This window comes from Emydura macquarii, unplaced genomic scaffold (assembly GCF_026122565.2).
Source record: "Emydura macquarii macquarii isolate MOO-44397 ecotype Brisbane River unplaced genomic scaffold, CSIRO-AGI_Emac_v2 contig_2768, whole genome shotgun sequence".
In the NCBI taxonomy this organism is placed as follows: Eukaryota; Metazoa; Chordata; order Testudines; family Chelidae; genus Emydura; species Emydura macquarii.
The window spans coordinates 50,812,212-50,825,170 of NW_027132905.1; the positions used below are offsets into that span (position 1 = coordinate 50,812,212).

At 54.3% G+C, this 12,959-nt stretch overlaps 1 protein-coding gene across 2 annotated transcripts in view; it reads left to right on the forward strand.

Moving 5' to 3' along the window:
* Positions 1-9,548, forward strand: part of ATP13A2 (ATPase cation transporting 13A2) — a 49,009-nt gene extending 39,461 nt beyond the window's left edge. For both annotated transcript variants that reach the window (XM_067567572.1, XM_067567574.1), the window contains 10 exons: positions 548-672; positions 1,351-1,511; positions 2,341-2,454; positions 2,977-3,056; positions 3,941-4,093; positions 4,874-4,970; positions 6,005-6,228; positions 6,646-6,797; positions 7,529-7,701; positions 7,968-9,548. In XM_067567572.1, coding sequence (XP_067423673.1) covers positions 548-672; positions 1,351-1,511; positions 2,341-2,454; positions 2,977-3,056; positions 3,941-4,093; positions 4,874-4,970; positions 6,005-6,228; positions 6,646-6,797; positions 7,529-7,701; positions 7,968-8,138 — 1,450 coding nt within the window. In that variant the 3' untranslated portion in view covers positions 8,139-9,548. The remainder of the gene's footprint in view (positions 1-547; positions 673-1,350; positions 1,512-2,340; positions 2,455-2,976; positions 3,057-3,940; positions 4,094-4,873; positions 4,971-6,004; positions 6,229-6,645; positions 6,798-7,528; positions 7,702-7,967) is intronic.
* The last annotated feature ends 3,411 nt before the right edge of the window (positions 9,549-12,959 follow it).

A 12,959-nucleotide genomic window follows, 5' to 3' on the forward strand; every position in this document is an offset into this window, starting at 1 on the left:
AAAAAATGGATTCAGTGACATGGGAATGTTTCACAAATTTCTGTCTGTTTCACTGAATTGTTTCAGCTGCAGGGAGAAAAAGAACTAAATAAAAAAATTAAAATGTTTTGGGTTTGTTTGTGTTTTGATCTTTTAATTTTATTAAACTGATCAAAACTGTTTAAAAATAGTTGAAGGAAATGTTTCATTCAGTCCCAAATGGATGGATGGATGGTTGGTTGGTTTGTCTATAATTACCAGCAAACTGAAAAATCACTTATTTGCATAACTCAAGAGTCAGCATTAAAGCAAAAATTAATTCAGGGAAGTTCTGTGGCCTGCGTCATAGGCGGTCAGGCTGGATGATCACAATGGTCCCTTCTGGCCTGAAGATCTGAATCTATGAATATTAGGAGATCTAAATGGCTTTGAAAGGATTAAAACGTCAATCCGTCTGAAGTAACAGCCAGGCCATTATCCAGTGATATCGCTGCACGCTCTGATTCCCTCCCCTAAGCTTGTTCTGGCATCTGACACTCATGCCAAGTACCTGGTTGTGTCCTGGCAGGGACGCCGTAGAGAGTGGAATGACTCTCCTTGGCTTCCTAGTGATGAGAAACTTTCTCAAGGCGGAGACGGCCCCGGTGATCCACCTGCTGAGGACTGCAAACATCCGCACCGTCATGGTGACAGGTAATTGATGGAGCTGCTGCTGGGGTGGGGACAGGAGAGGTCAGGTCTGTGGAAGGAAACATGTGTTTATACCTCATTGCAACTTACAGGAATAAACGGCCTTTCTAATAAGTGTGGGATCTAGTGGTTAGATCAGGGGACTGGGAGCCAGGACTCCTGGATTCTTTTCCCAGCTCTGATGGTTAGAGCAGTGGGGACTGGGTGTCCTGGGTTCTACAGCGTTTTTGACTCTGCCGTCAGCTCTCTGAGTGTCCTTGGGCAAGATGCTCTGTTCCTTAGTTTATTCATCTGTAAAATGGGGCTAACAAAACAGACCCCTTTCACAGGGGGAGGGGACTGGGAGCCTCATGTGTTCATAGTCCCTTTCATCCAAGGATCTCTAAGTGCTTTACAAATGTCCCAGAGCACAGAAAAGACTCTTGAACCAGGCTTGTGCCTTACTTGTTTTTCTCTGATGGATAAAGAAGGCTTGCAGGTTTTTGGGGAAGAGCGTGACTTTAATGGGGAAGGTCTGCTTTCTTGCTTTTTTTTTTCTCGTTATTTTATTATTTATTATTACCCTTGGCAAAATCAGCAGTGTTCAGCCTGGTTCTGGCTGTGGAAACACGAGCCAATGCGGCGCTGTCTGCTGTGAGCTTCCCAGAGGTGTGAACTCCCCCGTTGGTCTCTCGTTGCCAGGGGACAATATGCTGACGGCGGTGAACGTGGCCAAGAGCTGCGGGATGGTGGAGCTGAAGGAGCGGGTGGTGTTCGTGAACGCCTCGCCTCCCAGCCCCGACAAACCCGCCGCCCTCAAATTCATCCCGTCCGAGGACTCGCAGGGACAGGAGCAGCCCGAAGTGAGTCCTGGCCGGGACTGCAGGAAAACCCAACAGCCTCGTGTGTGGATCCCTTCCCTCCATGCAGCATTATGGTTATGGAGCACACGGGGCCATGCAAGAGCCCTCTTCTCCCCTCCCCAGAGCTGGAGTTTGGGTTTGGAGAGCTGGATGCCCCGCGTCCCATAGCACAGGGCATGTTCCTCCTCCAGCCCCAGGAGCCTGCAGAGGCGCTCAGTGACTGTTGCCCTTATTCTTTCCTCTTCTTTATTATTTGCATCCTAGTGTTGCCCGGAGGCACCCATCAGGAGCTGGGCCCCATTGCACCATGAGCTGCACAAGTGCTCTGTATCTTGCTCATGCAGGCAGGCCAGGTCCCTGCCCCCTAGCCCTAAGAATGTGCTCGTCCTTGGGTTTTTGGCTGAGCCACTAAAACCGGAACATGCAGGGCCAGACTGGAGCATGGCAGGTGCTGAGCGTATGTGTGGCTGTGCGAACGTCTGGCTGCTTTAGGCAACGGGATACGATTCATCTTGCGCTTCCTCAGCCGGGGCAGGACACCTTCAAGGTGCCACCCCCCGGGCTCAGCAGGATGGTGACTGGGTCGTGGATCAGGCTGCGCCCCTGATTTAGGGGCGGCGGGATGGCCCAGATTTCTCAAACTCCAGCTCTTTCTTTGGTCCGGAGACGGATGGTCTCCCTGCCTCTGCAGTCTCACGGGGCTCCCTCCCACGTGTACAAACAGGCCCCAGGCGTCTTGGCTGATCGCAGATGCTAGGGCTAGGTTAGGCCGTGGAAGGAAGTGAGGGCAGCGGGGAGCTGAGCGGCTGTGGTTTGGTTTTCTCTGCAGGGCCTGTACCAGCAGGAGGGCTGTTTCCTCCAGCAGCAGCAGCCTTGCCATTTGGCGCTGAATGGGAAATCCTTTGCCGTGGTTTGCGATCACTTCCCCCACCTGCTGCCCAGGGTGAGTCCTTCCCCTCCCACCCCTTCGCCTCCCCCCCTTATTTAAACAGATGCTGGCAGTGGGGATGGCTAAGATCTCCCACCCACCACCTGTCTGTGCTTCGCGCTCCTCTTCCTTGTTTTCTGCCCCGGCCTGGCAGTAGCAGAATAGAGACGCACAAGCTGCGGGGTTCCCAGACTGCCAGGAGTTTGTCTCCCTGCCATACGTGTGAGGAGGCAGCCCCTGCCCTGTAGGATTTCAGGGCCCTGTGTCATTGCTGCTACGAGCCTCTCCTACGCTTGCTTGCCACGGTCCAATGCTCCAACCTAATCCCTGTGGAAGCAACCCGGGGACCAGAGTCACACCAGCAAGGAGAACGGCCCTTCTCTGGGGCAGCAGCCGTTCCCGTCGTGTTAGGGAGCCCCGGCCTCTTGCCCTGACGCAGCGGTCCATTAGCCTGCCGAGTAGCCGCGCTGGCTCTTGCTCTGCTGAAGTGCTTCTGACGCTGTGACTTACCTTACCGCGAAGCCCTTCCCCTTGCAGATCCTAATTCAGGCCACGATTTTCGCTCGCATGTCGCCTGACCAGAAAACTCAGCTGGTTTGCAGCTTACGGGACCTAAAGTAAGTTCCCTGCCCCGGGAGGTGGGGAGACGGAGGAGGGGGACAGGGCAGGTTAAGTGCCCTCTTGTCAATACAAAACGGGACGCTTCCTTTCTCATGGGCTCTTGGCAGCTGTGAAGCCCCTTCTGACTGACTAGTGTGAATGAGTGCCCGTCACCACAGACTGAAGCACGTGGCCTGGCAGCTAAGTCACGGTGGGTGGCCTGCGAAGTGCAGGCCAAACCGGAAGGCCCTGATTTTTAGAGTCCTGCCCCTCCTCAAGCATGGTGGGTCCTGGCTGCTCCGCCAGCAGCCCCCACACCCGCTGCAGCCGGATGGAAGGAGTTCAGGGAGGAGGCTGCCTCCGTGCTGGTCTCCCATCCCCCTGGGTGCAGCAGGGAAAGCGTGTGCGTCCTGTAGCCCCATGCACTCTACCTGGGTCCTGAGGCAGCAGCTGCATTCTGCAGCCAGCAAGAGGGGAGTGGCAGGCCACTTCTGGCCCCCCTGACCACAGATTGGGACTCTCTGATATAAACATTATACCGGGTTGCAAATGTTGCCCCTGCCGTCAGGGGTTTTGAGTTAATCTTTACGATTAAATGATTTTTATGGGGAGAAATGTTTCATAATGAAATGGGGCAGGGCAGGGAGTCGGACTCCTGGCTCCCACTCCTGCCTCTGCCACTGATTCTGGGGCAACTTGGTTCCCCTTCAGCGTGGTGAAGAGCTTTGCACAGGTCTGGCACCTTTGTCGGCAGATCTCAACGTACCATCAGTGCTTCTAACGCTCGATGCCAAACGTTTGCCCTTCCTTGGTGCGGGGAGCTCCCGTTTCCGGGAGCAGCGGGGGCCGGGATGAGGTTGGAATCCTTATGCCCCTAGTGCATGCGTCTCTCTCGCCGCAGCTACTGCGTGGGGATGTGCGGAGACGGCGCCAATGACTGCGGCGCGCTGAAGGCCGCCGACGTGGGGATCGCGCTCTCGGAGGCGGAGGCCTCGGTGGCGTCGCCGTTCACCTCCAGGACCGCCAACATCGAGTGTGTGCCCCTCGTCGTAAGGTGAGCGTCGGCTGCCACGAACCGCAGTCCCATGTGTTCGGGGAGGGAGGGGAGGAAGGGGAGCTCTGGGGGTGATGCCAAACGAGGCAGGGAGGGGATGTGAACACGCCAACGGGTTGGCAAAATGGCAGGAAGGACAGGTAGGGGCTGCCGGCGTGTGGCCTGGAACGTGGGGATTAATCAATAATATTCTGAGAATCTCGGCGCTTCTGTTCTGGTGACCGTGGCCTCTGACTTCCCGTTCCCAGGTATCTCCACGTCTTGCCCTCTCTCCTCTTCACCCGGCCAGGAGTTTAGAGCACCAGGGCATGCTCTGCTCTGCCCCCTCCCTGGGCAGAGTGGGTCCCAGGAGGTCCCTTCTGGCTCTCATGCTGACTTTCTTGCTGGGCCCCTGTCCCTCCCGGTCATGCTTCTCAAGGGTTTCTCGATTGCCCCGATCCCAGAGTGCTGCAGAAATGCCAAGTGGGAGCGTTCCTGACGTGCCCGGGTCCTAGCCACGGCCTCTCTTGGCGTTAGGCCTGCTGGCAAGCTGCAGTCACCAGCAGTGTTTGTGAGCAAGGGAAGCCCCTCCTTTCCCTCACTGTCCCCCCCCTCCTTGCCCCAGCCCCCATGTAACTTAGGGCTCCTGCACTATCCACTGAGGCTGCTGCTTTGCCCATGAACCTGGTTTTCCTCCCTCCCCTCCATAACAGAGCGCTGTCCGTTCATAGCTCTGTCCGCACAGAGCGGCCCGTGTCCACGAATGGCGGGTGTGTCAAGTCTTTCTGATCTCTCCCCCAGGGAAGGCCGCTGTTCTCTGGTCACCTCCTTTGGGGTTTTTAAGTACATGGCCCTGTACAGCCTGGTGCAGTTCGTCTCAGTGCTTCTGCTCTATACGGTGAGTGTTTCTGGTACCGGCATTTGTGGGGCAGAGGAGAAGAGGGGACTGGATGGTTCTGGGGAGCTGTAAGGAGACCCTTCCACCTCCAGAGCCCCTGGTTTGAATCCCACAAGGGCCTGTTGTTAGCTACCAGCTCACGGCTGGTTAAGCAGGGCTAGCGAAGTGATGGTGTTGCTGCTTTGGGAGCATGGGGAAGAGAGGCCAAGAGTCGACTGGGCCATGGAGACTGAACTCTCCTGGGGCCCTTAGAGATGTTTTGGTGTCCAGTCCGGACAGGGGTGGGGTGCGCTGGCTGACTGGAAGGGAGGCAGCATTGCAGTTCTGGGTATAAGCCGAGGCCCGGGATCTCTGAGGCCATCAATTGAGCACCTTTCACTAGAGCAAAATGCTGCCAGGGCCGGGACTCCTGCGGGAGGCAGAACATGGAGCCCAACAAAAGAGGAGGCTCCCTGGCTCACCAGCGTCTCTGAGAGCCCTCCCTCCAGTGAGAGGGGGGTGGGCTTCAGAGGAGATCTCATCCAGGCCTGGGCTGCGAAATCAGCACTTGGTGAAGTGGGGGGGAAAGAGTTTGGGCAGGGGAGGGTCCTGTGATGCAGGACAGTTTGTGGCGCTGTGCGGCTCCTCTTTGTAAACTGGAGCTTGTCAAATTGAAGGACAAAACGCACCACTGCCCACTGCTGGATGGAATTGGAGCTGCCCCACTGTGTGTCATAACCCCTTTACTGCCAACAGCAAAGTGGGATTCTCCTTTAGCTCAAGTAGTCAGGGCCTGTGCTTTTCGTAACTGAGTCTCTTCCTGCAGCAGCCAGGCTGGTCTGAGCAGCTGGGCTCTGCAGCCACCATAACTTCCGCATCGGCCACCGATTTTGTTGCAGTGTTTTGAATTTGGGTTTTTCCTCACGTGATTCTGCTTGAGGGACTTTCTGTCACTGCTGGATTTGAACCAGTCCCCGACTGCCTAGTCCCCTGAGCCATCCCAGTCTGCTCCTGATGGAATTGTCCATTTCTCCTCCTTTCCTGCCCACGCCCAGATTAACACCAACCTGAGTGACTTTGAGTTCCTCTTCTTTGACCTGGTCATCACTACGACCGTGGCTGTGCTGATGGGCAAGACCGGACCTGCCAAGGAGCTGGGCACGAAGCGCCCCCAAGGAGCACTGATCAGTATTCTTGTCCTCGGCAGCCTCCTTCTCCAAACAGCTCTGCTAATCACAGTTCAAGTCATGAGTTACTTCATCACCGTCTCACAAAGCTGGTACGTGGCTGCCTGGGGCAGAAAGTTCCTTGCCTGGAACCTGCTAGAGCAGGTAGAAGGGGAGGACCCCTGCGGCCCAGCATGAAAGGTACCGTGTTGGGGATCCCCAAACGGAATCGGAGCTGGAGGCATCCAGCCTATATCCGGTCTCCTACCTGGCCGGGCATCACCTGTGTCAGGTGCCAGAACGTTGCAGTAGGCACGTAGGGAACCACCTGCCCCCAGAGGAAGTTCCTTCCTAACCCCTATCAGATGGGTCATGCCCTGAAGCATGGGGGTTCATACCCTTTCTTGTCCACTAATCCTCCACTAGAAACCGCATGCTGCTCTCTGCAGGCAGGTCCCGCAGCACCCCACTGCTGTCTGCGTTCAGAGCTCATGCCTGTTCCCTGCCCCCCCCCCCTTCTTCTCACCCAGGTATGTCCCGTTGAACAGCACAGTGACCGCTCCGCAGAACCTGCCCAACTACGAGAACACCGTCGTCTTCTGCATCTCGGGCTTCCAGTATCTGATCCTCGCCGTCGCCATGTCCAAGGGGTACCCCTTCAGGGAGCCGCTGTACAACAATGGTAGGGGCCGCCTCTCCGCACAGGTTGTCCCTAGTGGGCGGTGGCTCCCGTGGCTACTTGGCGTGAGTCTTCCGTTTTGGCCAGGGGGGGGCTCACACGTGAGCGCCGGCAGCTCCCAAGAGGTGGAAGGGGCCACTGGATCGTGGCCCCGCCCCTGCTCCGCCTCTTCCCCGAGGCCCCGCTTGCCACTGGCTCCTCTCCACCCCCTCCCAGAATAGGGAGGGCCGTGGCCCCATCGCTTTTTCCTGCCTTAGGCAAGCCATGGGGGTAGGGGGTGGAAAGGAGCAAGTGGCAGGCAGGGGGAGGCCTCTGGGGTAGAGGCGGAGCTAGGGAGGTAAGAGGCGGAGCAAGGGCGGAGCTAGGGAGGTAAGAGGCGGAGCAAGGGCGGAGCTAGGGAGGTAAGAGGCGGAGCAAGGGCGGAGCCTCAGGGGAAGAGGCGGAGTGGGGGGTGGGGCCGGGGTCCAGGTGCCAGTGGCCCCCCACGCTCGCTTCTATGGAGCCGCGCTTGCAGTGCTGTATAGGTAGCAGCAAGCCAGAGCGCCTCCTGGGGGGTGATCCGCTCTGCAGCCGCGGCATTACCCCCCCTGCTCAGCCGCCTTTTTTGGGGGCGGCTTAGCCTCCCCTAGCCTCTTCTACGCCCCGCCCAGGGTAACCAGCCCTTTGGGGAGGAGGGTGGGTGTCCCGGGTCTGTGGCCTCCGCAAACCCTCCGCCTGGCTTCTTTTGCCCCCAGTGCTGTTCCTGCTGCTCCTCCTCGCCCTCTTCGGCCTGATGGTTTGGTTAACCCTGTACCCGCTGGGCTTCATGAAAGCCGTGCTGAAGCTGAAAGACATCGGCGACATGAGCTTCAAGCTGCTGCTCCTGGGCGTGGCCGCGCTTAACTTCTTCACGTCCTTCATGCTGGAGGTAGGGGGCCGCTGCCTTCGGATGAACACCCCAACTGCGGGGGCAGGGTGCCCCCCTCTGTCACTAGTCCCCCTCACAATGCCCCCCCCCCCGGGCCCGACATGCCAGTTGGAGTGGGGAGTGCTGGGCACTGCCCCTTCTACAGCCAGCCGGTGCTACAGAGCGGCTCTCGCAGGGCTGGCGTTGGTGTGCACGCCCCCATGTCTCCTGCGAGGCTGGAACCCCGCTGAGGCTGCCCTGACCCTGTGTCCCTTCCTCTCCTCCAGACCGCCCTGGATCACGGCATACTCAACTGTGTGCGGAAGCTGCGCCGGAAGAAGGCGTCCAAGAAGCTGTTCAAGAGGCTGGAGAAGGAGCTCAGTCAGCAGCAGCTGTCCTGGCCGCCCCTCAACGAGCCCCTCTTCGCCACCCCCAAAATGTCCATCTCCGTGAGCTAGCTACGGCTCCTGGCTAGTTCTGCAGGGAAGGGACCATCTCCATGAGTCCAGCAACCGCCTGAAGGAGCTTTCTGGCCTTCCCCGATACAGCTCTGCTTATTTATTGTCATCTGTCCATCGCTGCCTTCCCCCTGGGCTCTGGGTACAGCAGAGATCCCAGTGCCCAGCCCCAGTGAGAGACCTCGCTCTGACCGCCCCAGGCGTGCTCGTCTCTGGGGATGGGGATGGGACGCAGAGGAAGGTGCAGGGGAGCCGATCTCCCCTCGGGCGCAAGTACTCAGCTCTCCCTTGCCACGCAGCAGCGCTACCACAGCGCCAGCTGCCCTCCCCTCGGAAACCTGTTACAGATCTCTGGCTGCGCTGCGTGCGTTGGTCGAACGCCAGCCGGGATTAGACACGTGCCAGTGACTGATCTGCTGGCTAGGTCCAGTGGCGGCTGTGAACCAGGAAGAGGAGCTGTCCGGGACTGCTGCTGTGTGCCCTGCAGAACGGGCCCCAGCTGACCGCCTCTATTCCTTCATACCCCATGGGACCACACTCTTCCACTCGCTGTGGGCTGACTGGGTCAGATCCGCAGCTGGGTGATTTGCCCTGGAGTGGGCATGGAGCAGTCCTCACAGCTATGCTGCACCTTGTTGGGGTGGGATAGGGGGTAACGTTTGAAAAAGGGGAACCCCCTACCCCGCACCCTTCTGTCCTTGGTGTTAAAAGCCACTCCCAAAAGATGGCCTCTTTCGCCATGATGCTGCACTCGTGTTGTGGCTCTCCTCACTGTGAACAAACCGCCTTTGTCCCTCCCCAGACGAGGCGGTGTCCCTCCGAACGGCCACGCGGAGGAGACGCTGTTAGCTTGCAGGACCTGTTTGCAACCCAGCCACTGTAGTAAACAAGTGCGTTCCCTGGCATGTGTGATGCTTGGCACTCCTTGAGAGCCCAGGCTTGACTAGCTGCTGGGACGTGGCCGAGGATGGGGCTATAGATGTTTAATTACAAGTATAGTTGAGAGGTATTTTTCTCCCGGTCTCCTGTTCATCAGAGCAGCTAGAATTGTAGCACCCGGCTGTACTCTCCATCCATACCGATCCTGGCCTCCTCTCATGGGAAGCACATTGCTGCTGCTGCTGCTGCTCCAAAAAGCTGGGCCGTCTGCAGCTGCCCTCTCTGAGAAGCTGCATGCCAGATTCCAATCAGGAGCCACCTCTTTGAAAGCCAGGGCCGGTGCACTGGTGATGCTTCGGCAAAGTCATGTAATTGAAATGGAAGATGTGTAAGATACAAGATCTATTTTTATTCGTCAAAGTGTATAGAGAGGGGTGTGCGTGCGTGTGTGTGTAAGTCAGGTATAATCTTCAACTTCGCTGTGGTACTTTTGTGTGTGTGTCTAATAAATCGATATTATTTTCTTGAAAACCGGCTTGTGCCATTTAATTCCAAGTGGCTACATTCCCCAGGTGCATCACAGCTTTGATATTCCGCATGTAATGGAGAGCAGGTACTGAGATAGAGCCGGGGTACCCAGGGACTAAATCATGCCTACCAAGAAACAGGAATGTGTATTTGTGATTGTGGAAAAATTCCTTTCTTCAACTAGCAAATGAACAGTAGTATTCATTATTTTTCATGTTTTTTACTGAGTACTGTTGGTTGTAGTATTTTTATATCTGCTCCTTCTGTCACTTGCAGTCTGTTGGCTTTACTGATACAAACCCATTTTAACACTGCCAAATGTAAGGTCACACATCTCTGAACAAAGACGACTAGGTCACTGTGTCATACCCTGATCGTTCAACAGCCATGTCCCCTCAGTTCTCCATCCTGGGGTGCCTTTTACACTGCTTCACTGTGAATTTACCACTCCTGGTCTCCTCACACACAGCCTCCAGTGTGTAAGTTACTCCCAGTTATACTGCAAGAGTGCTACAGCCAGCCACCCTTGAATTACACTGCAGAGCAACACCAGGAAATTCACAGGCCCAGGTTTTCTCCCCAGAAATGTACGTCTTGTACTGCCCAGCTCTCTATATGAGCTTGTGTTGTCCAAGAAACTCCATCGTTTTATTAATAGAAAATGAGATGCACCCATCCTGTGATCCCAAATGGAGCTTCCCAAACACTTCAATCCAAACACCCTGGTCTAGATAAAACGATAAGACAAGTTGATTAACTACAGAAAGACGGATTTGAAGTGATTACAAGCAATGAAGCATAAAAGTCAGAATTGGTTACAAGAAAATAAAAGTAAATTGCAGCTAGGGCCTAACTTAATAAGCTGGCGTGAATTCAAAGCAAAGGTCTCTCTCACCATATGTTACAGCAGTCTTACTGGCTGAATCTTTCAGGCAGGATCCCTCCCCCAGTTCAAAGCTGTTTCCTTTGTTCTTCAGGAGTTGTGGATGCAGTGGGAAGGGAGACAGGAGGAACTATTTGGGGCATCTCCTGTCTCCATTTATCGTTTTTTCTCCTCTTCGAGAATCATCTCCAGCTGAGGCTCAGGAGGCAGAAAGTCTGTGCAGATGGGAACCCCAGACTGTTTCTTTGTCAAGATGGAGGTTTTCACCCACATCCTCTTCCCTGCCAAAGAACGGCCACTTAACCAGGCGATGGTCCGTTTGATTTTGTTGACACCAGGCTGAGGCGTTGGCTTGGCTTTTGTCTCTGGGGAACTGGTTTGTGGCTGCTCCCCCAGACTTGGAACATGTCTAGTAATAACCTACAGGGGACTTCTATAACTTTACATGCAAAGTTGCCATGCATATTTTGCCTGGACAATAATGATCAGCAAACTGAGATTTCAGATGATACATTTTGTACAAAATATGCCTTGTGAGGTATCAGTCCTGTAAACAAGGGTATTGACCGTCAGTCACCCTTTACAAAATGTATAGCGTTTAAGGCCAGAAGGACAATTACATCATTTCGGCTGACCTCCTGTATCTCAAAGCCTATTACATTTCACTCAGTTACCCTGTATTGAGCCCAATAACTTGTCTTTGGTTAAAGCATCTCTTCCAAAAAGTCTTGATCTGAAAACCTCAATTGCTGGAGAATCAACCACTCCCCCAGTGGTTAATCGCCCTCATTGTTAAAAAATGTAATGTCCAGTTTGAATTTGTTGAGCTTCAGCTTCTGGCCATTGGTTCTTGTTTATGCCTTGCCCCAAACGACTGTTCCTTGGAGAGCAATGGGTCTGAAAAGGATTTAGGGCTCCCTGTGGATAACCAATTTAACATGAGCTCCCAGCGCAATGCTGTAGCTAAGAGGGCAAATGGGATCCTTGGATGTATAAGCAGGGGAATATCGACTAGGAATAAGGAGGTGGTATTACTTCTGTATACAGCATCAGTGAGACCATCACTGGAGAGCTGTGTCCAGTTCTAGTGTCCACTCGTCAAAAAGAACGTTGACAAATTAAAAAAGGTTCCGAAAAATGCTACAGGCACCATGTCAGGCATGGAAAGCTCTTAAGAGACTAGTCAAGATCAGTTTGTTTAGTTTATCCAAGAGACAGTGAAGAGGTGACTTGGTCCTGGTCTGTATCTGGGCAAGAGATTTCTGATAACAGATGGTTCTTGGCAGTGGCAGAGATCCAAAGACAAGAAGCGGAAGCTAGAAAAATGCATGCCAGGAATGAGGCACCAGTTTCTGAGCTGTGAGGGTAACTCACCTTTAGAACGATTTACCAATGGGTGCGGTGGATTCTCCATCACATGAAGCCTTTAAATCAAGACTGTGTCTCTTTGGAAAAGATCTGCTCGAGCTCCAACATATGTTACGGGCTGGAGGCAAAAGTCACTGGCTGAGGTTCCCTGGCCTGTGTTACTCAGCTCAGCCTAGTCTGTGAAGCTTCCTTCTGAGCTGAGCCAGTAGAGCTGAGAGAGAGTCGGCGTTCCTATGGCTTTGTGTATAGCAAGGAAATCCTCCAGGTGCAATCTGGCTGCTGAGACAGTCTCATCAGCCGCAGCAAGAAGCCCAGTGAATGCAGCCTGGTTCGAAACCTGTCGCTTCTTTTTTACTTTCCAACTTCGGATTCTGGTTGCAGAGCTCAGCTGCTTAATAATTTTGTGACTTCAGAACTGAATATTGGCCACAGACGTCACCAAGGAGGAGTACACGGGGACCATCCACCTGTAATATTCAGAGGCCGTCTCCGATTATATGGGCTTGATCTAAAGCCTGCTGTAGTCAGTGGGAGTCTGTCCACTGATTTCCCTGGTCTTTTGGATCCGTTTTGATCCGTACTTGCACATAACGATTCAGTGTTTCCACCCCGTGGATTCATCTGCAGATCAGAGAGACAAGGTGGCTGAGATGATATCTTTTATTGGACCAACTTCAGATGAGGAAAGAGACAAGCTTTCGAGCTTACACAGAGCTCATCTTCAGGTCTGGGAAAGGTACTGCAAATATCCCCTAGAGGGGGATGTGAGACTGGAGCTTGAGATTATAGAGGAACAACCATAGCCTCTGAATCAATTTCCTTGTGGATCTACTTTCATTACTACTAGTTTGGAAAGAGGAATTCCATTCTGTCCTTGGCCTCTTTGCTCTCAGTGCCACTCAGGCAAACACTCAGAGCCTGATCCAAAGCCTAGTTGGATCATACGCTCATTGTGGCAGGGATGGATGGTGGTTTTGTTCTGTTTGTACAGCACCTAGCGCAATGGGGTCCTGGTCCGTGGTGAGAGCTCCTAGGTGCTACCACAGCACCAGTCATAAATGATATTGTCTTCCTGTGAAAGTACACTGCACATAGCCCAGTTGTGCAGGAGAGTGAACTCGAGCATTCCCGCTGCATGGTAAACCTGGGCTTCCAGTTGCTGG